We start from the raw sequence: 26,520 nt of genomic DNA, 5'->3' as shown, positions 1-26,520 counted from the left end.
TGGCCATCTGAATATTCATTTCAATTGTGCGAACTGCATTGGCGGTGAAAGAAAAGCCTGCACCATTCCAGCGGCAACGGCTTATGGCACTTTCTTTGGGCCAAAAGAGTGGATTCGTTGATGCCCCGATGTTATGCTGCATATCGATGGTGCGGTGCTGGTGCTGGTGCTAGTGCTCCTAGTTGCTGGTGGTGCCGCCCGGTGGGGGACGACGACCCACATAAATCATTCACAATTAGATGCGGACGCAACTGCGGCAGCGGCTTAAACACCTGACCGACTTGCTCCCGAAAAGACTCCATGCCGAGTGATTTCCACCCCGAGTTCCACTCGAGCGGCCAGCTCAAGCGTTGAGTGAGTTTTCGGGGGCGTTGAGTGTGCCGGTTCCATGGCGTTCCGCCCATGTTCCACGGACCTCGACGGACCTGTTCCCAGTGCGTGCCGTTCAGTTTGTACTTGAGACCGGTTCGAAACGTTGCCAGCCGAAAAGTCAGCGGGCCGCGGACGACGATATCCCCACAAAAAACCAAACCAGAACCAAAAACAGCTCGCAACATTGGCAACATAGCAACCCCCCATCAGCAACATTAGTTTCGTCTTTGAGTTTCAGTTCAGGGTACCACTATATGATTTGATATGATACATAAACCCCGATTGTTAAGTGATTTTGTGCGGTGATCAATGTGTGCGATCGGCAGTTTGGCAGAATCCCCAAGAATGCCGCGTTAATTGAGCTGTACGTACAGCTGTAGTACAAATTTGCATAACCAGTGAGGAGGCATAAACAAATCTGGCCGCCGAGCGGAGGAGCGTCTTGGTTCACTGATTTAATGCCACAAACAGATTGCAGATTGTAGCCCGCAGCCGCGCCCCTGCAACTTGCAACTTCTTTGGCTGCAACTTGTGCAGCAGGCAGCAACCAGCTAGCAGCGACCACCTTCACCTCCACCTCGAACTCCTTGCTGCATCTTGGACTCGGTTTGGTCTTGGTCAACCTGCTTGCAAGCTTGTTTCTGCGGAAGAGCTGCCGCCGGAGCGCCAGACCCGGCAAAAAAAAAAAACAAATACAAAAAGAAAACAAAAAAAAAACAAATCTAAAAAAAGTAAGGAAAAACACATACAGAACAACACGGCTGCCGTTGTCGTCGCCTTTGGAATTTTCTTTAAAAACAACGCGCTAAGATTTGCAACGCGGACGCAGGCAAAAAGTGTAAAAGGCAAGCAAATGCAGCCGCGGAATAAAAAAATTAGCGCATAGTGAAGTGTGTCCCAGTGTGTGTGTGACGTCCATTGTACATGAGTGTGTGTTGTTCTAAACGCCGAGTGTGCGAATAAAAAAGCTGCCCAACTGAGAGAGAAAAAGTTTGAAAAGTGTCAAGCGAGCGGCTCGGTGGCGGCCAATAACCCAACGACTGGCATGCAATTGCGGCCAGGCGACCCCGACGGGTTAATTACCGTTATCCTTGCAACACAGCAACAACTCAAACAACAACTAAAACAACAACGAGCCACACTAAACGGTGCTCAAGTTGTGGATTACGTCTACGCCGCGTTGTCGCCGTGTGAAAAGGACAACAGGAACACAGCATCTGCAACATTGGCCATAAAAAGCGCATTGAGCACACGGCAAAGTCAAGTGGACATTCCAATTGGCAACGTAACGGGCTAATTGGCACACACAAACACATCGCTGCACATCAAAACGAGGTGAGTTTCAAGAATTCTGTATTTCCTTCATCCAATTGCCTGCTTGCTAAGCTTGTTTCGATTCCTAAAATGATTTATGAAAGAATTTATTGGCAAGACAGGCAAGATACGGCTAAATACTTATGACAAAGTAAATAGATTGGTTTTTACTTTATAATTATAAATCTAGTTTCCCGTGAAATGCCAAATTAGTTGGTGCCTGAGTAAATGCTTTCGATTTCATACTCGAAATTACTATAATTTGTAACCAGTTATTAACTTAAGAGCGTTTCAAAGTATTTAAAAGAATTTTATATTAGTCTGTGATACTTTAATATATTGTCTTGGATTTATTTTCAATTAACACCTCTAACAAATAAATTTGAAGGATGTTTTAATCGTGATGATGGTCATAGAGATCGTGTTCAAACCTCTGATTAATGGGTCCTTGATATAATTGTATACCATGAAATAAATCGGTGTTTGACTTTTTGGGCTTTCTTGTAACCGTTTGCACTTTGGAGTTAACAATGTTTTTTTCACCGGCCTTCAATTGCTTACTTTCGCTCATAACGACGATATTATTTCCAAGATCTGGCAATCGAGGAGCTGAACCAATCGCTTTTTTGCCAAGGATAGTCTCTTGAAAGAATCCAGGTCCTGGTACATAGGTATTTCCCTCCGCTTCCGTAAGTCCCGATGTGGAGGTGTTTACCGTTATAGCTCCATCGTTAAGTATAATGCTATTGGTGCTGTCATCTTTCTTATAAGCTAAAACGCTGGCGCAAAGGATTGGCAATAGTCGCAGTATCCAAACCATAGTCCGTGGAGATTCGTTTGATATAAGCTGAGAAATCTGGCTTTATCATTACAAATCGCTTGTGACTAACAGAAATTTAAGGCTTTGACATTTGGCATGAAATCGGTTTTTTTTTACATTTCGAATTAATTTATTTGGTTATACCATGGAAATTATACAAGGGAATTTTCTTATGTACTTGTGTTAAAACTTCAACAGAGATTTGTATTAATCCCGTGCAAATTACTGCACATACTTATAGCTACTAGATCATTTTATATATTGAGGTAATATTTCTTAAGCTTAAGCCCGACTTCGTCTCAAGTAAGTCAACGATTTTTCTTTTGATCTCTCTTTCGGTGCGACTTAAAAGCGGGCCAAGCTGTAGGCCAATTCCACGGAAGTCCACTCCATCTGGCTGAAGACCATCGAGTTTTCCGAACTGCAGATACATTTGTGACGGGCCACTTGGAGCTGCTCGGCTTCGATTCTTGTATCTCTCAATTTCCATTAGACCCAGAGCGGGTTCTCTTTCTCTTGTGTTTCTTCGCTTTTGGTTCTGAAGTGAATTTATGTCGAGCCGCTAAACAATTGATGCTGAAAAATGATGGCAATGACAAAGTGATTACGGCCAGCAGTGGAAAGCGAGGCGAGATGCCAGCAATCGAAGTTCAAGTTGAAAAATAACATTTTCAATTTCCAATTGTGGGGTTCATAGTGAGCCAGAGCTGCCTCGGTGGAAAAGTGAAAATGAAATGCTTTGCTAGCAGACAAAAGCGGTTCATCATTAATCATTTAGTTTGTTGTTTTTACAGCGCAACCGAAAGTATACCTATTTATACGTACATAATCGTCTTGACTGGGCACTTCTTCTTCGTTTGGGGCACGTTCTCGATTTGAATCTTTTCCTCCATACGCCGTCCCATTTTTTTTTTCATCCCGTGTTTGTTTCGTCTCTGAGTATTTGGCTTTGGTAAATTGCTCATCGTCATGCTTTTATGATTTGGTATATTATTTTTGAGAATTTGATGCGCTCAACTTGATAAGCCCAAAGCGCCCTGTGCTGTTCGCCTGCGCCCCCTTTCCCAACCCCTCACTCACCTGCATTCCTGGCTTATTGTTGTGCCCCTCGGTGTACGTGTATATGCTGGTGTGTAGGTGTGCCACATCACCCAGCCCAAAAGTTCAGAATTTTTTAACAGTACCCGGAGAACAGATTTTTTCGATCTCCCTCCAGAGAGTTGCAAAATGTTTAAAGTTTTAATAACAAGCGCGGAACGAAATTTGTTTAGGTGTGTCTTTGTTAAAATACTCTATATTTGATTTATACCAACACGGAAAATACACTACCAGCAATAATAATATCAATAATTAAAATGGTATTTAGATTTGTACCATCTGAAAGTTTACAACTATAAATATGGTTTTTCACCCCGATTTCAAAACAACAGATTTAATTAAAGTAAGCCCATGCTGAATGAAAACCTAAAGCAGAAACAACCCAACTCCATTTAGTGTATCTGCAAAGCCAACCTGCAAATAAACTTTGCCAACTTTACGAAATGCTTGCACATCAAACTTTTATTTACCAGCTTCGAGAGCAGTACAGCGAAGCCCCCCGATAACGACCCAGCTTGGCCCACCCTCGTTGCAATAATTTCATTTCGTTGTACAGTTTATTATATAATTTTTGTCCCTCTTTGACTTTTATCTTACGCTTATTATGCCCCATGGAATTTGCCGATTTCCAGACGCTGTCCAACAACCCGCTGGAGGTCAATGTCTCCGCCCAACCACCACCCACCCACCGAAAAGTCGAGGACAAGGCAGCACATCCCTAGGATACATCCTGCCCCGGTGGCATCATTAAGAGTTGTAATAACTTTGGCCCAACTTTGGATGGGGGCGTTCAGATGGGACTCTGTCTGGGGGCAAAGTGCTAAAATGCCTTGACGCATTCTTTTGCACTTGTTCTTCATCTTGGGAAACAGGAGTAGAAGCCTTCTCGCCAACAGCTGGCCAAATGACAGGCTCACTCCCACTCCGGCAACACGAATCCTTGAATCCTTGGCAGAAAACGTCGACTTGTAATAATCATAATCGTAAATTTGCAAAAAGCTGGCCGGGCAGAGCCGAGCCGTGTGTCCTGGCTGCGTTGGTCCTTGGGGCCCGTTTAGCATTTTGCGCGGATCCTACGAGGCTCTTTCCAAAACGGGGCGTGTGCGTGGGCGTTGTGTTGTAGGCGTCATCATCATTATAATAGCCCTGTTTTATTTATTTTTTCTTCTCCTCTCAGTGGGTGTGTGCCTTGTGCGTGGTTAAGTTATTGGGGGGAGATTTTGAGCAAGAGGAGGAGGTAGAACGCCCCCATACTTCACCGCCTGTCCATCGTCTTGGCGAAAGGCATTTAAAAAGTTTTCTAAACTTCATTTTGAAGTTTTATTACCAGCGCAGAATAAAACGCCGCACAATTTCATCCTTCCCTGTGCATTCTATTCGCTCTTATTTTTCTGGCTTGTTGTTGAAATTTGCTCTATTAAAATTCCGGGGCGCAGTTTTGCCGGCACAACGAGTTCGCCAGGATCTCGGTGCAGGGATGCCGCAAATGCCACCGTTCCAGGATCCACGCCCAGATCCTGTGGGAGGCCTGCATCAGTTATGCAGGTTCGTCCTCCTTTTCGCCTCCTCACACCCCTTTTCTTTTGCTCCTTTTTCCACTGCTTATCCTTGCCGGCGGCTTAGCAGCTTTGTTGGACTCATCCAAGCAGCCTGAAAACCAGCATCCATCCAGCTGCTGGAGCAAGCTGCAGCCGAGCCAGGACTCCGGGTAAGTCTTAGTTATGTGGAACTGGCATTTATCTTGCGATAATAGCAAGTTGTGCGATGCCAAGGAAGTAGCGGAATTTTCAAGGATGTTCCAGGAGGTATCTTAAGGGGTTATATGATGTATCTTTAAACTCATAGCAAGACAATAATTATCAAAGATTACAAACCTTTAAGTAGCATATGAAAGAGTTTAAATTTTCTTATCAAAATGTTAGTAGTATGCTAGGAATAATACATCAGCTAGTGAACCCCTTTTGGGGCGCCTATGACTTTCTTCTTTATCCAGTGCAGCATATGCTGCCTGTGAATTTAACATTTTGCTAGCGCCAGACAAAGTATGCATTCAAACAAGTCACACACAAAATGTGGGCGGTGGGCGGGTCCCAGGGATGTTCTTCTAGAATCCTTAGCCCCCATCTTATTTTCTTGCTCGTGCATTTTTATCCTTAACGAAAATGTTTATCTGTGTAACTGTAAGCAGGATAAACGCACGCTTACACATGGATACAGATACAGATACACTTACAGATACACAGATACAGATGCTGAGGCAGAAACTTGAGCTACAACAAAAATAGATCAGTTTAAGTACAAATGGCCGCCAATGCCACGCCCACGCCTCGTTCCTCGCCCTCCGCCCACCTCTTTCTTCCGCTTCCCTGCTCCATTCTTTTTGCTTCTTGAAATACTTTTGCGGTTTCTTTTACTTCCGTTCGCTCTTTCGCTCCTTTCTTTCAGACGCGCCAGCGTCCATTGTTAAACTTTAATGCCAAATGGTGGTACGAACCTTCTGATCCAAGGGGGCGGCAGACCCGTGAGGGGGGCGTGGCTGTACAAATTTCACGAAAATTGTCCTCGCCACGGCGCACGGGGAAAACTTTATTTTAGTTTCATCCTCTTACTACTTTGCTCAGATGGAAAGCGTTATTTTATTGAATTCTTCTCTCTCTTTTTTTCTCTGCAGGTTGCAAGTGCAAAAAAAAATGAAAACCATAAAAAAGAACACGGCGAACAGGGAAAATTCTGTTGCCACAAAAGTTTTTCGTTTCATTTGCCATTTTTTGCACATTTGCCTGCTCGATTTTCGTTCTCATCCCGTTGGCAGGCTGCTCATTTACTTTGTTGTCCTTGCTGGTCCTCTGGTTTCCATAGTGTTTTTTTAGTTTTTAAGTCTGGTTGTTGGTTTTACGTAGATTTGGTTTTGCAGTTTTTGTTGCATTAGCTGGTCGTTGAGGCGTAAAGTTCAATGGCGGGTTAAATGGACTTAATACCGGAACTTTTTAGAACTTTTCCCCCACCTCCCGAAGTACCAAACTTCTAGCGTTGATCGTCCTGGGCAACAAAGTGAAAGTTTTTTTGTTGAACAGCTTAAAAAGAGATTGGCTTTCCTGCTCCCACCCCTCCACTTCCCCGCTTCTTTTTCTCGCTGGCCAAAGGATTTAGCAGTTTGTCCAAGTTTGTGTGTGTGGCCAAGTTCGATGGAAATGTGGAAAAGGAATTTTCGACAGTAACAATAAGTGATGGCCGAATGTGTTGGCTGAAGTTACTTCGCCTTCGAGGACAAAGTTTTTAGGTGACAAAGGAAAAAGTTGGAAATTATTTGAAATGCTTTTCAAATGGCGAATGGGCGAAATTGAAATGGAATATGCACATTTAAGTCGTAGTTATCTGAAACTATTTCCCAAATGCAATTTAAGAGTATGTGGCTTCAAATCTAGAAAGTTTTAACTCTTTTTTCGCCATTTCTGTTTCTAAACTTTTCTGCAAAAGTCCGTGAAAAGATTTATCCCTTCGAATTTCAGCGCGCGTGTCAAAAATTTCGTTTCCATCATTTGGAAAACCCTTCAGACGAAACTTGGCCAACTTAAGAGACGCTGAGGGCACTAAGGAAAATTTGAAGCAAGTTATGTAAAGGAGGCCAGCAAACAAAACCGTCAAAAAAGAATAAGGGTGCCAAAGAGTAGGGGAAAAAAGGAGTCTCGTGTCAGCTTTTTATGCCTTTGGCCAAAGGACATGCTGGCAATTTTGTTACCCAAGAAGAGAGGAAGGGACGATTTTCCATGGGGGTAGAGGGCAATCGTGGCGACAAGTTGTTAAGTAAGCAGCGACAACTCAAATAAAAGGACAACGGAATGAGATTCCAGATAGTTTCGCTGCTCTCAAGTCCGGGAGGTGTAAAAAGGCCATCAAAAAGCGTTGGCTCTTCGGGAGATTTCTCTTAAAGTTTCTCGTTGTTGCCCCATTCTAAGGTAAACAAAAACTAAAAGTGAGAAAAGCAAGCGCCTCAGAGATTGAATAGATTGAGATGAGATTGAGTCTCCGGCACAGCTCAGTATACAATATTAAAATTCGCTTATGCCCATGACGTCAGACAGACGTCTTATCTTCTGGCCGAGTCTTACCTGCAGTTGTTTTAGGCGGCTTTTGTTTGGTTTCCGCTTCACACTTCCCAAGTGGCGGATCGCAGGGCCGGGGATTCCGGAGTCCGGACTCCCAGATGCGGTTTATGTGACATGCGGGCCAGGGAAACTCAAGAAACTAAAGAAGCGGCAGCAGGCAGTAAACAAACGAATGCTGGCAGGTGAATGGCAGCAGAGGTGAAGTTTCAGGGGGCTAAAGGGGGACTTCTCAGAGGCCATCAGGGGGTTTCCGGGGACTCCAGGGGACAGGGTGTGGCTGGCTGGTACCAGAAGTCATACAAACGCAAGACAAAACGAGGCGACAGACAATACAAGACTTCGAACTTGTCATACAAAACGCTGGCGCGACAATCAATGGAATTTATGGTCGCAGCAGGTTCAGTGCCAGTGCCAAACCCAAGCCGAATCCCAATCCCAAGCCCACAGACAGAATCCAACCCAGGCCCAAGTGAAATCCATTCCTAAAGCTGCCCGGGGACTGACTGACATGTGCACTTGCAGAAATGTCCTTAGTTTGTGCTAGTATTTTCAGTGCAAGTACTTATAAGATTTAACTCAATATTTCTATATTCTAAAAATTTGGAGAACATTTTCTATTTTTCTATTATATGTCATATAAGTACAAATCGCTTACTCTCTTTTTCGGACAGAGAAATACTTTTGTTTGTCCAAAATATTTCTTGAAGTGCTAACTTGTCTTAGTGTACTTAAGCATTTTTAACGCCATTTGATGCCTTTTCACACATTCGGCAAAGCGAAGAACAAACACCACCAGAACCCCAGACCTTAACCGAACCGAAAAAAATAAAACTCAAGGAACACTTAGTCAGCCCATCATCGTCCTTCGTCCTGCCCCTCCCCCACCACCATCACTGCTCATCCTTTTTACTGCCGTTTGGGATTCAGGAGCAGGATTCAGTACTGTATTATGCGGCTTGTGTTTACACTAACAGACCCGGAGTCCTGAAAATGTATAGAAAGGGGAGGAGCCCAGCTACTGTATTGAATTTCACGCATCATTTGGCCAAGGTTCATTCGGTTCTTGCTTTTGGTTTTAGGTTTTCGGACCCCAAGGCGTGGGTGCCACTTTATGACTCTGCGGTTGGCTTAAAATTAAAACAAATATCGGAAAACAGGCAAGTGGTGTTCCGAAGGTGTTGGAGTCGGCATTTAATTTCAGACAGGTGGAAGAATTTCGAGTTGGCCCAGGAAATGTAATATGCTCTGCATGCCCATTTAGCCAAGGAGCTGTTTTCTGTTGTGGTTGCCCAAAGTGAAGTGCTAGTGGGGGAAATATGCCAGGAATGTGTTGGCTAAAGGGTTCGGAAATTCGGGGGAATTGAGGGTTGCCAGCGAGTGTGTTGAAAGCGGCATTCCAATGTGTAGGATATCAATAGGTAGTCCCAAGATAACGAAACTGAAACAGGATAGAGGGGAGACCTGAAAATAATTTGGGATGTTTGTAGGAACTAACAAACAACATGAAAATTAAGCCTTGTAAAATAGAAAAATATTCATAGTATAAGTCCTGTTAATGAATGCTTTTAAATGTTTGTTTCTACTAATGATTTCAGTGCTTCGCTTTATTGAAACCGCTATTATAATTAAAACTTTAGTTGGCTGTACTGCCGGAGAACACAATTCCAATCCCAGGAACAACCGTGAAACCGCAAAACATATATTACGTAATTCCGGACAAAGCGTAAAACAGAAAATACAATATATAAACCTGAATAAATTTATTTTCGCCGCCATTGGTCTGGCCCAATGCTGATTAATGTGGATTGCCCGACAAATGTGTGCACATTAGCATTAAAATATATGTACATCTATGGATGCTCCACTCGTTTTGTGCCCAACTTTTATTAGACCAATTAAATTGCGGTTGGCACTGAAGAGTTGAAAAGCTACGAATATATAGAAAACTTCGATGTCTCCCCTTTGTCTGCGTTGCCAATTAATGTGCAGCAATTTTCACCCAACAAAGGCAGTCAATTAGGGGGTTCCCCACCCCCGATAGAAGACAATACTATTGTTGTTCTAGCCGGCGAACTAAGACATCATCATATGATAGATATTTTAGTAGAGAGAGAGAGATATGCTACTAATTAGCCATCATCAGCAGCGGCGGCTACACAATTTCCACCATCAAACAACAAACACTAAACTGCACTGGCCAGTTAACCGCAGGTACATGAGGGTTTTTGGGTCTTTTGGGCCTGTGTTCTTGTTTTTTTTTCTTTTTCTGTTTTTTCGGGAAGCGTTAGTAACTAAATTAGCGGCCTCTGTTACTTTTTTTTCAGCTTTGTTCCCTCTTTATGTGGTGTTTTTTCCCCTGTGGAGTATTTTTTCGGGTTTCAGCCGCCAGACTGCAGCCGCAAATTATTGGGCCCAGCGTTTTAGTTGTGTTGGCTCCTCTTTGCTTTGTTAAGTCGACTGCTGTCTGTTGCCTAATTTCCAGTTGCATTTGCCTGGCTAATACAGACATCTCACTAAAGATGGGGTGAAAAGAAAACCCAAAAAAAATGTGGAAAGAGGAGAGCGCGGGGAAAGCAGAAAGCACTTTTAGATAAAAGGTTTTCCATGTCTTCTCCATTTGGATTCAAGCCACTATGGCTATATCTATGGTCATGGTCATGCCAAGGCCCTGGACTCTCTCAGATTTGGATTCGGTTTCGGAATCGGATATTCCGACGCAGACAAGACAACGGTTTTCCCCAAAACAAAAAAAAAGAGAGAATGATAGAAAAACCTTCGTCGCGTTCCAGTGAAAAACTTTTAGTGGAAACCGTTGGTCGGCAAATTATGCATGCAGTTGCAGCGCTGCGTTTTTCTTTGTCTTCTTCGTTTTTACTTTTCGGGAAGCTCTAAAAGCCTTTGGTTTATTAATGTTTGTCCAGAATTTAGGAGGCTCTATCTGAGTGCTACTTCATCTTGTGTCTGCCTGCCGCTTTTACAGTGATTTAAGTTGGCCAAAATGATTTGGTCTGTCATTAATTTACCAGCCGTCAAAAGCGGAGTTATTAGCGTGCGGGTTGCTCAAACACGTTTCCACTTCTGCTGGTTGAGTAGCTTTTCACGTTGCTGCTGTTGCTTTTCCCCTTTTGGTTTGGGCCAGAATCGCTGCAGGCCATTTTGCCGCCTTCTCTTCATCATGTCGCAGCTACTCCGACTTCTGCTTTTCTACTGAAGAAGCTCTCGAGAGGCGAAGACGACGACAGCGGCTACAAGCTCTGAAATATCTAAAATGTGGGACTGATGGTGGCGGCACTCGGAATGACAACAAATTAGACAGTTAATGCTAACAATCTTTTATGATATTTACATTTTGGAAAATTGTTTATGTTGATTTATTATGCAGAATGTGGGGAGAGGCTTCTTCGCTGTGGGAACATTTCCAGTGGGTTGAGTTGCATTGGGAAGATTAATTCTACAAGTGGATTAATAGAGTGACAAAGTTTTTCATTTGAAGAACAGGTTCCCTTTCTCTGCGAATTTCCTTAGTTAACTCTTTTTTAAGAGGATTTAAGCTAACGGTCTTAAGTAGTTTAATTATGAATTAATGTGGTAATATGAATTACTATTATATTTCAATAAGACAAATAATTTTAGATTTAAATCAGATTTAATGTCTAAGCCGCAAGATAGATTTTCTTCAAGATTATCTTGACTATGCTAAGTATTTTCCATTATTTCCGCTAGCTGCGTAATTTCGATTCGCATTTTTTTTTTTTTGGATTTAAAGTGGAAAATCGTTTTGGGAGGACCATCAATCATTTTTCAAAAAATGTCCAAAGTGGGCTCAACTCGAGTTTGCTTTTAGAGTCCTGGAATGGAGCTTCAGTCTCATCCGCAGCTGTCTGCTCAAATCTGTATCAGCTCTATCACTTGCCAGCCACGCCCCCGATTCCGCCCCCGCCCCCTGGCACAACATGTCAACAATACAAATGATGGGCGCGTCAACAAAGGGGCGTGGCACGGCAGCAGCTAGCTGTAATAGAGATAAATTCGCTTCATTTTTTGCTGTCGCTGATAAAAACAAAAAGAACATCTGAGCGAAACCAACAAAAAACTGGAGCAAAATCGGGTATACAGTGGGGTCGTCACGGTGCGGTACAGTGGGGCGTTGGGTGTTTTTTTTTCCTTTTGTGCATTTTGGTTTAGAGGATGGGGGCTTAACAGCTGCCTTTGAAGCGACGCGCTGACAATGTCATTTGGCGACCACTTTATTGGCTTTAATGACAGCGCTGCAAGGTGTCCCTTTGGAGTTTCTGCCGGAGCAGCTGTTGGCCATCATCTGGAGCGCAGCTCGGGCGGTAAGCCCTGGTATTACTGCTCTGCCCCTCGAAAAGCGGAGCAGCCCGGTGGGACTGGGACTGGGATTGGGTAGTGGTACCCACTTCTCGACAATTGCCGGCCCCGCCAGTACGTGCGATTATTATCATCAATTTTGTGCCGACCGAGTGAGTGATGATTGTTCCAGGGAACGGAAACCCGGCAACATTTCCACTTACCCTCGTTGTTCTTCTGGGGCTTGTTACTGCTTTTCGCAGCCGCTCGGTGGGTGGCTGCAGTGCCTCCAAAGCTCCAACTACACGCGTACAAAAATAATTGGCAACTTACCTTACTATTTCACTTGGGGTACTTTACCAAGAAAATCAACGATAAAGGGATTGTTTACATGATATAAGTATATCTTACATCAGAGAATATGTTAAAGATCGTTGAAGTCGTTTCTTGAAATATGTATATTTTATATATCGTATGAAATATTTTAACAAATTAAATCCTTATTTTTTCAATTTGGTGTGTCTGTATTTTAGCAGTGCAGGTAAACGGCAAGTGCGGGGGCAGGTGGAAAGGTAACTCCGAAACAGTAAAACAAGTACCAGTACCACCGCCCGAAAAAGACGGAGAATGGCAATGAGATTACAAGACTGAGCTGAGTCAGTACCATTTCGAGCCAGAGTTTTTTTTCTTTTTGGCCGGCTCCTGACTGCTGGGCGTCTGTAAGCGTTAAAACGAACTCAAGTGGAAAACAATCTAATTTGCTAAAATTCCTTCCGCTCTCGGCCAGCTCAGCTCAGCTCAGTGGATTATCCCCTCCCTCTGAACAAAGTCGAAGATATTTCTTCCTTCTATTCCAGCTGGTTGTGCTGGTGTTTTTCTTTTGCTCTTCAACTCAATTAAAGTTGATGGCCATTTTGCGTCGTTTTGGCCAATATTGTTGACTGCTTTGGCATTGGCTTTTATGTGCTCGGTTTTTAGCTTGGTTTATGAGCTCCCCAGCAAAGAGTTCCTCCTTCCCGGCAGTTTTATGTATTTATTTGTTTATAATTCGATTCGAGTGAGAGTTTGAATCAAGTTTATTGAGAGCCATTGAAAGTTGTTAATTTGATGGAGGGTTCTGAGGGGCGTGAGTAGTTAACCTGATAACCCAATGAAAAGTTTCAAGACTGCCCAGTTCATAGAGATTTTTATCTACACGGTTTTTCTTTTCAGTTTGCTACTTTATCCTGACACGATAATATATTTATGGCTATTTGAATTTGTCTCTCCGCTCACATCCCAATTTCTTTATTATTTTAACATCTAGCCCCGCATTGTGCAGGTTTTCTACCAACTTTGACCTTTTTCTGTCGTCTTCTCGGCCAGGACAAAAGCAGAGAACGTTAATCTATTGTTTTTGCCAGTCAAGCAGGCAGACATGATGACATACCCCGCCTTTGCATTATCTCTATATAAAGCATGGTGAACGAAAGTCCTCCGGCTTCATATGTATTTTCCTATTTTGCTATTAATGTCAGGGAAAATGTTTTGCTTGCGATTGGAAATTTGTTTGTCCTGCCATGTCCTGTCCTTTCGGCTTGACATTGTCCTAGAGACTGGACATTTGTCCTTTTCCTCCGCCTGGCTTTTCTTCTCATCCAGATTTGTTTTTGCTTTATGACTTCACACAGCCACTTGATATATGAGGCATTTGCATGTGCCATAAATTTCTGCTGGCTTTGACTCTGCTCATTAAATATTCATAAATTTCTGCAGCCCTGAAAAACATGAAGAAAAATAAATAGAATAAAATATGAATGTAGCTGGTGATAGCGAGGACTAGGGATTCAAACTAATTTCCACAGCCCCGAAACTGTTGTCATTTATTCTCGCCACACCCTCCACTAAGCCGCATAGTCCTTCTCATACCCATTTCCCCTTGCTACAGCCTGCTAATTGTTTTATGTGCCAAGATTTGTGTCTCTGTCCTTGTTTTATTTATTTTTTTTTTTGTGGGGCTTTTGCAGCTCTCAGCCGCCCTAAACATGTTTGCACAGTCTTTGCCAGCCACGCCCACCAACCAGATTGGAAGAAGTTATTGTTCTTGGAGGAAGGAGTACGTACACTGGGCAAACCTAAGCCGAAAATGTACACATGATTTATGAGGAAGTAAAGATATTAAACTTCCAAAATGGTCAATCTACAATCTGAAAATGCAAACAGCTTCTATATGTGAACTAGGTCTATATACATACGAATCAATGTAAAGTTATGAATGAATCATAGTTCAATATGTTTGATTGAAGTGTAAAGGGGGTAGTGGCTGTTTTCACTTGCTTTTCGATTAGACTGCGTTGTTCGCCTGTGCCAACAACAAGGAATTAATTCATTTTATGTTTCCTGTGTGTGTGTATCTGTATCTTATGGATACCTAGCTGCTGCTTACGCCTACATATTGATTTTCGTATTTATTTTACTTTTTCGCTTTCTGCTTTTGATTATTTCCCTGGGAGTCGGGACCCAGGAGTCGATGGATGGATGGACTGCTGGCTGCAGGCCTGGTCTTTTGTACAGTACAGTGCACTGCCCAGCAAGCGAAACACACAGAGAACCCATCTGGTAAGGAGTAGCCTGTAACGTGGCTCCACTGTACCATTGCTGCTGGCAAGAAAAATGATTGCGAAGAGCACAGTGGCCCCGGCCAAAAGGTGAGGCTCCAAAGCTGCCTTCTATTCCTTTCTGCGCGTGTGTGGCCCGCGGCTGTCCTGGGGAATCTATCAGCTGAACCTGCTTCTACAGCTCCTTCAGCTCCTCCTGCTCATCCGCAAAGTTCCCCGTCCATTCAACGCAGCGCAGCCTTTATTGAGTTTGTTCGCAGGCAAATTGCATTAGACACTTGGCAGCAGAAATGTTGGAAAACGGACTGCTCCTCCTCGCAGTCATAACTTGTGTCTAAGTGAAAATTAAATTTTAAACAAAATATCTATCATAAACATGCAACGAACTAAACCCTAAATATTTCAAGTGCTCAGCCCCCCACTTCTTTGCATTTTTTATGTTTTCCTCAACAAGTGTGAGAGCAATGCGTTGAGCCCTATCTTGAGGTTTTAGTGTAGGTTTTACGACCAGGGCGTCCTTTTTCTTTAAACAGAATGCGTTTTCTGTAACTCGATCGTAGACCCAACCCCGAACTCCCCCATCCAATCCCGAAAATAAGGCAGACTACTCGAGGCATTAATATCTTATTGACAGCTCAGGATTAGAACGGAGCCAAGTGCCTGCCGGTTGGGTGAGTGTGTTTGAAAGGGGATTATAAAGCGATTTGTTTGTCGAAAATTATGAATCTGGGAACCCAGAGGAGAGCACAACCGTCAGGGAGCAGATAGGGAGCTCCCACACGCTGTTTGTGGCTCAGAGTCAGTTTTGATATGCCCAGATGCCAAAAAGGGAAAATCAGGCATCTCAAATCTCTTGGCTTTTGTTTGGCAGCATGCTTTACGGTATTACCAGGGGGAAACGGGGTGAAATTTCATCAATTTTGACGTAAGCCAAGACAGCATTAACTAGCTGGTTTCTGGGGCTCAAGACATTGCTTTTTGTTGAAAGGGGAAATTTTATGAGAAGCTGAACTCTCTTATCTCAAACCAGTAATGGGGAGAATTTTCTCTATGGTATGGTGTAAATTCGAATAAAAAACTTATCTTAAATCCTTATAGGGGCTATAAAATTAGACCAAGATTCAACCATTGTTGCCTAATCTTAACTACCTTTCGAAAAAATAGAAATGTTTATTTTCATTTCGAGCTTATCTGGCCAGCATGTCAGGTGCTCAACAATGGATATTTTATCCCAAGTCCGCTGCTAAACGAAATCTCAAATCTAATCTCGGCTTCATTAGTGTTATGCATATGTGTTTGGTAATTTCAAAATCGATCGATCGCAACGAATCGAAGATCCCACAGAAATTCCAGCCCTACGTTCACATTCGTTGATTTCAATTTGAATTTGAATTGGCAATAAAACGCCAAGTTTATCAGCTGCCGAAGGGTCGCATGGACAGCAAATAAAGGTCTGCGGTTTTCCAGTTTTTCTTGCCCGAGGGCCCCAACTCGTTATACAACTCTATTAGTTTCCATTTCGTCCGGTCGCGCATACAAATCAACTAATTTTCCCTCAGCCCGAAAATATCGCTTTCTATGGACTGCACTCCAAAATGAGAGTTCGTAGATCTTGTGCTCATAATTTATGTAAATCCAACGAAGGCCGTCACACTTATCTGCCTTGGTGAGTACTTGTTTGGGCATTTGAATAAAATTTCAATTTTCATGCATAGCAATATCAGTTCGGTTTGTCCGAGTGCCATATATGTTATATGCCAGCACGTTGACTCAATTATTTTGGTACAACTTCATACCTCTTATTTTTCGGCCAATACTGTGTCCTGGCCTAGACAACAAAAAATGCCAGACACGTCCGAAATATCCATGCCTTCATCTTGACTCTTCGACCTTAAGGATAAAATAGACCAACTGTGGCAAAACTGACATTTCTGGCTTAAAACATCCGACTATTTGGCCTTACGGCAAATAAATTCGTTTACCCTGACCTTTGTGCCTTAAAAATTGCCTTTAATTGGGATTTAATTTTATTTATTTCTCTGGCTGTGCTCTTATCAGAGGATTTCGTTTGCTTTCAATGAATAATTCCGCAGATTATAACCTTTAATTAAATGCACCGAATTATTTTCCAATTTTTCCCATTTCAGCTGCATTTCGAGCATTTCCCCAACGTGCATGGAATTATTTCACTCACATATTTAGGTAATTTAGTTGCGGGGGCCGAAGCTGTGTGTTAATTTCGAACCCCAAAACGCATAGTACACATTTCGGCAATTCTCTACAGTTTCGCATAGTTTTTCCCCTTGTTTTTGTGCATTATTAGTTTCTACACGCTCATATTCGAGGGCAAATAATAGTCCTGGAGAAACATAAATGAAAATAATGTACAAACATTTCGCACTAATTAAAAAGCAGAACGAGGATTTCCGAGGGGATTGAGTGTTGAGCGGCACAGACTGGAAATATAAATATTGAATCGATGCTGCGTGGAATTGAATAGGACATGTGTAATTGCTTTTCCCTTCTCGGCGATGTGTGAATACATATATATCGATTGTTGTGCATTCTTTCAGTTATTGATGGGGCAGCCCCGTTGTTACTTTTCATTTTCATTTTCCGATTTCCCGACTTTTGTTGCTGTCGCACTGGGCGATTCTCGTTTTGTTTATTTGTCGACTGGTGGGCGGTGGTTGTGCCACCTCCATTCGATTGGCAAACAGAGGAAGCCGCCGGCAGGCACGTTTCCATGCAAAACCGATTGAAACTGAAGACGCGTTTTTGGACATTCAATTGGGAATTGGTAGGAGTTGGGGCATCCAGATGGGTGGAACCCACGCACTACCAGTTGACAGCTGTCGTCGCAGTAGAATTGCCAAAGACTCAACTTCGGGACCAGCTTACTGCCTTCAAAGGCAAATCAAAGTGCGCTGAGCCCCGGCTCACGTGACTGTACAATTTATTTCAAGCATGCAGCGAAAATAAATTTATTAATAGCCCCAGTCAGTGGAGAAGAAGAAGTATTACCGCCACCCACACAGCTTTTTACAGTATCTCTGCATCAGGCCCCCCAAAAACCCCTGCGAAACCTCTCAACCATTCGGCTCCATGTTCATTCATTCAAAAAAACCAAGAGAGATTCGCAGTTGGATTCGCAATTTCGCTTGCGTGAAGGAAGTTCAGTTTTCTGCCCCCTTTCCTTGGAGTCAGCGTCAATTTATGCGCCTCACGTTTTCTCATTTTCAAGAATGACTAAATATCGTTTACACCGAACTCTCGCCCCTTTTGGCCGGCTTGCACCAGCAACTCGGCTGCATTTCTGCATATGAAGTATAGCAAGTGGAATTAAACTTTCCACGGAAAACTGCCCATTTTTTACTCATTTTATTCATATAGCAATGCACATATTTCCTTAATTAAGCACGTGGCAAGTGGAAATGGTGCACTACGAGAAAAGGTTTGCCAACTATATGAACTATTAGTTACCACAAAGCATTGTATTTTAATATATATTTTTTTTAATTACGCTTAAAGTTTTCATATATTAGTTTAGCATGTGTAAAAGGCTTAAATTTCTCTGTCGACATTTTCATGTCTATACATTTCCATTTGTTTGGGGCGAAGAGCGTTGAAAATTTTTTGGCTAATGCCTGAAACGTGTCGGCCTCTGATGGTTATGGTAACGGTACGAAAAAAGAGTAGTTCGAAAGGCGGAGGAACAAGAACGTTGTGAAAGGGTTGCCAACTGCCAAGTGGAGTGAAACAGATTTATTTGGCTTTAGACAGGCAGAGATCTACAGAGCCAACTAACGAAGCACTCTGCTTTATTTTCACCTGCCGATTAGCTCGAGCTCGAGCTGGAGTTTTCCTCCTCCCGCTCGTGGCGCTTGCAAATTAGTGTTAATTTATCAGAATTTTTGCCTCGCAAATCAAGTTTGTTCAGACAAGTGCCGAGAAGGGAAAAAATAATTGGACGAGGAAGGAGGAGAGGAGGAGACATGACACAATGGAGGATGTTTTTAATAAACCAAATTTGAGGCACTGAGAACTCGGAACTGTAACTAATGCTGACTTCTAGCCTGATATCGAACTGTCAAGCTGTCAATTCTCGTTAGCATTGGCTGCCATGTGTGATGTTGATGTCCTCTATGTGTATCCGCATCCACAGCAGTCGATGTGCGGCTCTGCTACTCGAAGTATCTATCAAAAATTCAATTTCCAGCTGAGGAGATACAAATGCCAGGCAGCGAGTGCAGAAGGCAGGGGTGGCTACAAATTGGAAATAGGTAGAAAAAGTCATTTAGTAACGATTGCTGACATGAGTCTCTGGCTTGCGAGGGAACGTTAACTCGGCTCAAGGCTTAGACGATACGATGAGATACGCCTGAGAAATGTGAAAGCTCTCTCTTAGGGGGAGAAATGCGCAAATACTGACAGCACAATTAAGGTCTTAATTGGCAAAACTAACTTGCTCCTTCCGTTTGCATTTTTCTTTCAGCCAAAAATTGCAAGAAAAGAACCAGTAAACAGGCGAAGCCCGGCGAAAATCCCAATCCATTCACCATGCGCCAAACGGAGGACTAACGGACAACTGCGATAACTGGCAATAAGCGAGGAGGAGCGTCAAAGGATTGCAGCTTTGCCCCTTCATCCGGAAAACTCCCTCAATCCCCACCCGGAAAACTAAAGGAAAATGCCATCCGTAGCAAACAGCAACTACAGCAACGATGCGCGTCTCGGTTACGTTGTAAATCAAGTTGCATCCGTATCTGTGTCCATATCCGCATCCGCATCCGCCCCGCCCTCCGAATTTCCCACTTTCAGTCCACCGCGGATTGCCAGTCTGGTGGCCAGCAGCTCCGCGGAGGACTTGAGCAGCTTTGGTGACGTGACGTTCGACATCTTCGATGACGATGACGACTTGTTCGGCTCGCCAATGGCCTTCGATGCCAGCGAACAGGGCCTCTGGAACGGACGCTTCGTACCGCCACCGCCCCGCCCGCCCTTCTTCGTCGACGAGCCGGTGCTGAGCGACGGCCTGACCACGTGTGATTTGTGCTCCTGGGCGATGCCCACCAAGAGCACATTCATGTTCGAGGGAACGATAGGTGAGTGCCCGAATACAAATCGGGATGCACTGGGGGATACAAATTCGGGGCTTATTTTTGATTAAAGTTAACTGGAACAAAAAGAATAAATATACATACGCATTTATAAATTAAAGATAGAGCTTGATTCTATCTTTGGCTAGACAATCTAAATGACTTAGAAAAATCGCATAAAATTTGTAATATATTTTATATATTTTTTCTTAGTGCAGAATTGGTAGCTGAGGGCTGCATAGTAACTTCCGTTACTAACCGTTACCCTTTTCCCCTTTTTTGTTGCAGAAAAGGCCACAGAACTGGGCTGGCCACTGACTCTGATCATCGTGTCCGTGTTGTCGGCGCTGCTAGGCGCCATCATCATGATTGCCGTGGTGCGCTGCCGGCGCAAAAAGTCCTCCAACAATCGCAACGGTGAGTGCTAGTACTCGACATAGCCACATGGCCAACTTGGCCAAAATAGAAAACAGTGGGCGTAGGCCAAGCACAGTGGGCGTAGTGGATAATCATTCAGAGATGCAAATAAAGCATTTAAAAGTATACTTATAAGCAAATTAAATGTAAAGCTTAAAACCTTACAAAGTAAAATCTTAAAGTGTAAAATATTTTTTATTTCTTTAAAGCTTTTAAGATGAATGATTTCCACTGTGCCCGCTGTTGGCCATTATGAGGCCTTTACCTTTGTTGACTCTCACAACATTCGGCTGTTTTTGCAACTGCGACCCACCAACTAACCCCCTCCCGTTTCTCCACCACCCTCTCTTCTCTCTATTTTTCGGCACACATCTCGTGTTTGTTATTGTGTGGCATCTACATCGGTTTCTCCAACACGCAGACACGCACGTGCAATGGTGGTCTCGCAACAAACGCGCCCACGGCAACGGCTTGAGTGGCGCGGGCGGGGCAAGTGGAGCGGCGGGTGGTGCCGGCGGCAATGTGCACCACCACAACGGCAGCAGCAGCAACATAAACAACAACCACCTGAGGAGGAGCAACATCTACACGGCCCACCCGGCGGACAGCATACGAGGTCTGCAACCGCTGCCGGTGGTGCTGCCTCTGCCACTGCCATTGCCCCACCCACCTTCTGGTGGTGCCTCGCCAGCGTCGTCGTCGACCACACCGCCTGCTCCACAGCAGCAGCAACATCAGCCGTTGCAACAGCAACAGTACTTCCATCCATACCAGCAGCAACAGCATGTGCACCACTCGCATACGCACCACCACCACACGCACCACCATGTGCCGCTGTATCCACACGACTGCGACGAGGATGCCGCCTACGAGGAACCGGAGTACCATCAGCCGCAGCAGCTGCACTCGGTCAACAGCAGTAGTTCGTTGTCCTCGATAGGATCGTCATCACTGCCACAGGAGGCAAGCAATTCCCGAGCCACCCACTGGCCACCGGGTGCCACATCAGCCACCATGGTCATAGCCAGCTGAGAAACGGGCCAGGACTGCGCCTGGATTTGGCAGCAGTAATGTGGATAGGTCTGTGGACCCATTTCACTTAAGATGCAGCGCACATGGATGGGTGCAGATCATAAAGGGGATTACACGTAACAATTTTGTGAAGTTTATTTTTGCCAGTTCATCCAGGGACTCCCTAAATGTATCTGTCTGTCGGTCTGCCTGTGTGTCGCCAATTGGGAAAACCGAAACGAATTTAGTGTCACTTCCGTTTCCGTTTCGCAAACTATCGAGTCAGACAGGCGAGAGGGTTGCGGTGCGGTGTGGCGTGGCGTGGCCACAGGACATGCTCTTTACATGCCATGCACGTTTCATCCTTTATTGCCGCTCGGCATTAGAACAGGGATTTCGTCGGATTAAAGCAAATAAAGGGCGTGCTTTCTGTTTGCACCCAACTGGCAACTGCCGATGATGCCACAAGTTTAAATCGGAGCACCCAGCATTGTTTCGGATATATCGAACTTAGGCCCCGCAGGGACACATATGCCATTTCAATGGGTATGCTTCAGTTGAGTCTGGTATAGGAACAACATTTGCCACTTGGATTTTGTTTAAATAGACATTTTCAGCTTAAGCCTTGTGGGCAAATGTATGCGAAGCATATTCTGGGAACCTGTCCGGGGCAAACACTGGTCCAGAACTTTGTGGCTTTTTTGACTCCATTCCGCTCTTGTATCGCAATGACGAGAGCAAATGGGCTTTGAAACTGGTAAAATGTAACGTAAAACAAATAACGATGAGGCGAAATGTGAAGAGAAAGTGGGAAGAAGAAGTCGCAATATCATCCGCAAAATCATTAATCAAATTATGAGCTCAAGCATCTAATAGCATTCGCATTTTTAATAGCCACTCGTCGTAATAACAAACCCATGACAAGCATATCAAACATAAGCTCAACAAGGCAACAGCCAACAAAAGTACTTAAAACAATCAAACATTGCAGCAACTTAAATGTAAATGCAAAAGTAAACAAACTCGCGCCATTGTATATTAATTGTAAATATTTTTTGCGATCCGCTCCAATTAGCAATTAACAGCAGGAGCGTGCAACAGAAAGTTTCTCCAACAACAAAATATGTATTGCATTACTTCAATTCGATAGAGAAAAAAGTACGAAAACATTCCTCTTCAAAGCAAACGCAAAGTTCAAGTTTTCATTAAACAATTATAATTTACGACAACACACAACCAAAGACTAGTCATTTAAGTCACAACGTCGATATGTACAAACAAGTTAAACGAGAGATAAAATATGATTAAGCCAGTTAATTAATTCGATTTACGGATGCTTCATTCGAATGCATTCGATTCGCATTTATTAGTTTTACGAGATGAAAGAACAACTGCAATACTGTATTTTAAATATTTATTCATTAAACGCACTTTTGTCCACTCCCCTTCTATCCCACACAATAACAATAATCGTAATTAGCATTTATAATTAAAAATTCAAACATCAAGTAAATAATAAATAATGAAAACGAAAGACGAGAGCGGAATATGCGCAAAAAATTACTACGAGCAACTCAAAATGTTCCAATGTTTAGATTAGCCAACTAATTACATGGAAATGTAAACAAATCAAATACTTCATAGTTTTCATAACAAATTCATTAAATTGTGCAGAAATAATTTAGGCACACAAAATACGAAAAGAAAATAAAAACCAACAAATTAAACAAAACCATATTAAAATCCATTTGTTTTGCTTTACCACTGGCCACGTCTGATTTTTAGCCCGATTTGAACTTTGAACCCTACCCATTGAATGTCGCCTGGTATCTATTGTAGGATCTCGATACAGTGACAACCATTCAAAATATTTTTCGCCAAGCCAACTTTATTACTTCTTCAATAAGGAATTGAATTCTTGGCTGTTGAGAGGACTGTGAGCCAAAAGCTGTTTTAGTTTTGTAGTATCTGCAGGCCGCCACTCCAGAATTCAGTCTAATGTCTTTAGAAGAAATGTCAAGATTCCATAACATTGGTTAAGTATCTGAAAAACCAACATATAAGATATTGCAATGTATAAACCGATTTTAAAACCTTACAGCGCTGTAATTTATGAAATTAAAGGACGGAAAGGGGCTGGCTCTCATGATCAAGGGCTCCTGGCCACGCCGAATTATTAGACAGAGGTCTCTATAAACATCTTTGGATCCTTTTGAGGGGGCGTAGGCCTCATAAGCAGCCTCTGAAATTTTCAAGGATTTCTGGGATAACAGGTCTTCCATGAAAAACTTTGTTAGTGTGATCTAAGATGCTGCGAAAGTGAAGCAAAATTTATTAAAAGTTACATTTCTCATGCATTGGCTTACTGAACAATCTTCTGATGGAACTGGACCAGGCGATTCGTCTCCAATCTCAACTGCCCATTTCCATGGCACCTCTGATGAAGGTGACGCAATTCGAGGCATAAAACTTCGATGGCAAATGTTATTTCCACGTAAATAGACACAGAGAGTCCTTCAATGCACACAAGCCAAGTCAGAAAATACTTTATACTCCAACTCTGAAACAAATAGATAATGGCGTGGCTGATGGGGTGAATCGACCTTTAAATCGAACTCTGTTCTGTGAGTGACTCTATAACGTAGTGAGCCCCTTATTAAATATCATCAGAAAGGTACACAACACAAAAATGTTTAAAATGCTCATTGTCACAAATGTTGTTACATCATAATATTTAATACATCATAGGTCCAAATTAAGATAATTATCTTCACATTTAGCAGTTTAAAATTACGCAAGTTAAATGCAGAAAAAATAATCATTTATTATATATATCAGAGAAGTAGCGTATTTAACATTTTTATGAGGTCGTATTAAAATTCATCCGTTTCAGGTTTTAGTCTAATGTCTTTAGCAAAAATGTCAGGATTCCATAACATTGGTTAAGTATCTAAAAAAAACATTAAATGAAATTACAAAGCATTAAGTGATTATGGAACCTTACAGCGGAGTAGTTTATTAAATTAAAGGACGGAAAGGGGTTGGCTCTCATGATCATAGGCTTCTGGCCACGAGTCATTATTACGCAGAGGTCTCTATAAACATCCTTGGATCCTTTGGTGGGGTCGTATGCCTCATAGGCAGCCTCCGAAATTTGCAATGACTTCTGGGATAACAAGTCTCCACAATACGACCACATAGATAGATGTCCTAAGGCGAGCAGCATAAGGACTGCAAACTGGGCCACAACTTTGGGATCCTTCCGGGCCTCCACGGCTTCCAAAACCGACAAGGACACCAAGGAAAAGTTAACACCCATCTGCATTATGAGAGTTCCGTGGAAAACGTCGTTGGTGCGATCTAAAATTCTATATCAGGGCTTGTAGTCAAAATGGCAAAATATTGATAGTTTTAATACTGACTCTACAATCTTCTGGTGAAGCTTGACCAAGCGATTCGTCTCCATTCTCAGTTCTTTAGGGCCATGATTGTGTCGATGAATATGGCGTAGTTCTAGGCATAAAACTTCAATGCCAAAAGTAATTTCCGCATAAATAAAAACCGATAGTCCCTCTATGCACAAAAGCCAAGTCAGACAATATACTGCAAAATAGCTCTGAAACAGATAGATCATAGCGTGGCTGATGGGATGAAGCGATTTGTCGTGCCATTGAAAAGGAAACGCCGCATGAAAGGGAAGGTTTTGCTGATGGACCCACATGGGTGAGGTTATGAGTAACAATAGGAAAATGCACAAGAAGAAGGACCACAACGTTGCCAAAAAGAAAGCCATTACGAAGTACCACCGTTTGCCAGTCTGATATTCAACTGGATGAGGACCCTTCTGTGCCCAAGGATGCAGAGCGTCCAGATCGCTGATCACCTGGTCAAGCTCATCGCCATACCAGCAGAAATAATATGTCTTGAACATAATAAAAAAAGCCTGCAAACAGAGACATTAGTTATTTAAGATTAAAACACAGTAAAATTGCCTAACCCCAAGGATGAAGGCCAAATCGCGTCCCATTTGAACATGGTCTCCTATGGATTCAGTTAAGCCAAAGGCCATAGAAGCAAAATATATGACTATTTGAATATTTACTAAGGTGTGCCATGTAGATCGGTAGGGCAGCAGACGTTCTTCTGTGGTTGTAAATAAGGCCATTGCTCTGCAACAGACATTTATAAATTTTGGCTGAAAAATCATATCCTTTTTTCATACTTCATCTGCTCCCGCCAATAGTAAATTGAGGAATGGCTAGACTCCAGCAGTGGATCTCGATAAATTCTCCAGCCGACCTTAAAAAACTTCAGAAAACGTTGGATATCCATTTCGAAACAGTTCTGATTTCTAAGTGCTGGAATTGCCTAGTGTGATGCGTATTAAATATTACACAAGAAGGTCACTGAAAAAAATATTCTGATTTAAAGATTTATAGATAGTTGTAGGCAAATCAGAACCTTCATAATCAACAGATAGGAACTGATTCACATTTTAGCTGTTTTAAGCTGATTGCAAATGCGTAAATTTAATTTTATGAGTGTTTCCTGCTTGTGTGATAATTAGCAAATATGTATCAGCGTTTATAGTAATTACTAGGCGAGAACTTAACATCTGCTTTGCCAGGCACTAATCGTTTTCACATTTTAGCATATGAAATAAGTTCCTGCGTGTTTACTGATAATTTATTTCGCGCAACTGAACATCAATAATCGAGCAGTACATAAAAATGAAAAACGATTTAATTTCGATTTCGGTGGAGATCTGCCGAAATCGAAAAAGTGAAAGTTAGCATTGTTATAAAACAATTTTTTTCCCCTTCACCACAGCGAGGAAAGCAGCATCTGCAGAGCTGGAAATATTTAGGTTGCCCGGTCAAGAAGGAATATTTATGCCATTTATGACACGAAAGGCCCTCCGAACGTGCTGTCCGCAGATTGCAGCATTTTTGCATATTTGCAGCACGAAGCCGGCGAAACGAAATGAAATGCAAAAAATCGTCTCGAAGCAGATAAAGCCCGGCTTAGACGAGGCGAGTTCAGTGGAGTGGAGTGTTTTGGACGGAGGGCGCAGCTCGTCGCAATCGAAAGCGAAAGATTTCGGGTCGGATATGAACATATGGTCATATGGATCGGAGCATTCAGTACCCGGTCCTCAATCCGTGGGTGGCGGCAGCGGGTGAATGGGGCATTTGCATATTGGAACGATTGAACTGCCCTCAGACAGCAGGAAATTGTATGTGTTTGTGTACCGGAGACCAACAAGATTGTCTGACAAAAAGTCAGATCCAAGGGGCTTTCCTCGGAGGCATCGAAAATGTCATGTGGTTTTATGACTTCATTAGCGACAGCCACCAGAAGCCACAAGGAATTTA

At 42.9% G+C, this 26,520-nt stretch overlaps 3 protein-coding genes and 1 pseudogene across 4 annotated transcripts; 2 read left to right on the top strand and 2 right to left on the bottom strand.

Annotated features, from left to right (window-relative positions):
* Positions 1-468: 468 nt before the first annotated feature.
* LOC6611016 lies at positions 469-22,880 on the top strand. The gene is made up of 4 exons (XM_002035537.2): positions 469-1,707; positions 19,114-19,723; positions 20,006-20,134; positions 20,556-22,880. The coding sequence occupies exons 2-4, from the start codon at positions 19,309-19,311 to the stop codon at positions 21,164-21,166; spliced, it is 1,155 nt and encodes a 384-aa protein (XP_002035573.1). The 5' UTR covers positions 469-1,707; positions 19,114-19,308; the 3' UTR covers positions 21,167-22,880.
* Positions 2,007-2,544, bottom strand: LOC116801131. The gene has a single exon (XM_032718919.1). The coding sequence runs from the start codon at positions 2,504-2,506 to the stop codon at positions 2,081-2,083; it is 426 nt and encodes a 141-aa protein (XP_032574810.1). The 5' UTR covers positions 2,507-2,544; the 3' UTR covers positions 2,007-2,080.
* Positions 7,673-8,254, top strand: LOC116800974 (annotated as a pseudogene).
* Positions 22,881-23,928: 1,048 nt separating the features above from the next.
* LOC6611015 (putative odorant receptor 65b) lies at positions 23,929-25,499 on the bottom strand. Of its 2 annotated transcripts, none has more exons than XM_032718289.1 (5): positions 25,368-25,499; positions 25,143-25,314; positions 24,568-25,088; positions 24,150-24,513; positions 23,929-24,095 (listed from the first exon to the last, which is right to left on the bottom strand). In XM_032718289.1, the coding sequence occupies exons 1-5, from the start codon at positions 25,475-25,477 to the stop codon at positions 24,042-24,044; spliced, it is 1,221 nt and encodes a 406-aa protein (XP_032574180.1). In that variant the 5' UTR covers positions 25,478-25,499; the 3' UTR covers positions 23,929-24,041. The 2 variants fall into 2 exon arrangements, with proteins under 2 accessions (XP_032574180.1, XP_032574181.1); XM_032718290.1 differs by having other exon boundaries at positions 25,248-25,314.
* Between the last annotated feature and the right edge of the window lie 1,021 nt (positions 25,500-26,520).

The sequence above is a fragment of the Drosophila sechellia genome, chromosome 3L (assembly GCF_004382195.2).
Source record: "Drosophila sechellia strain sech25 chromosome 3L, ASM438219v1, whole genome shotgun sequence".
In the NCBI taxonomy this organism is placed as follows: domain Eukaryota; kingdom Metazoa; phylum Arthropoda; class Insecta; order Diptera; family Drosophilidae; genus Drosophila; species Drosophila sechellia.
Note: the sequence above shows the minus strand (reverse complement) of the source record. Positions and strands in the feature narration are given on the sequence as shown.

What these genes read in the sequence shown, in the direction of transcription:
- LOC116801131 (XM_032718919.1), bottom strand. Translation starts at nt 2,506, where the DNA reads ATGGTTTGGATACTGCGACTATTGCCAATCCTTTGCGCCAGCGTTTTA.
- LOC6611016 (XM_002035537.2), top strand. Translation starts at nt 19,309, where the DNA reads ATGCCATCCGTAGCAAACAGCAACTACAGCAACGATGCGCGTCTCGGT. An exon ending in CATGTTCGAGGGAACGATAG is followed by an intron (nt 19,724 to 20,005) that starts GTGAGTGCCCGA and finishes TTTTTGTTGCAG; the next exon opens with AAAAGGCCACAGAACTGGGC. An exon ending in GTCCTCCAACAATCGCAACG is followed by an intron (nt 20,135 to 20,555) that starts GTGAGTGCTAGT and finishes TCCAACACGCAG; the next exon opens with ACACGCACGTGCAATGGTGG.
- LOC6611015 (XM_032718289.1), bottom strand. Translation starts at nt 25,477, where the DNA reads ATGGATATCCAACGTTTTCTGAAGTTTTTTAAGGTCGGCTGGAGAATT. An exon ending in TATTGGCGGGAGCAGATGAA is followed by an intron (nt 25,315 to 25,367) that starts GTATGAAAAAAG and finishes TGTCTGTTGCAG; the next exon opens with AGCAATGGCCTTATTTACAA. An exon ending in ATTTGGCCTTCATCCTTGGG is followed by an intron (nt 25,089 to 25,142) that starts GTTAGGCAATTT and finishes CTCTGTTTGCAG; the next exon opens with GCTTTTTTTATTATGTTCAA.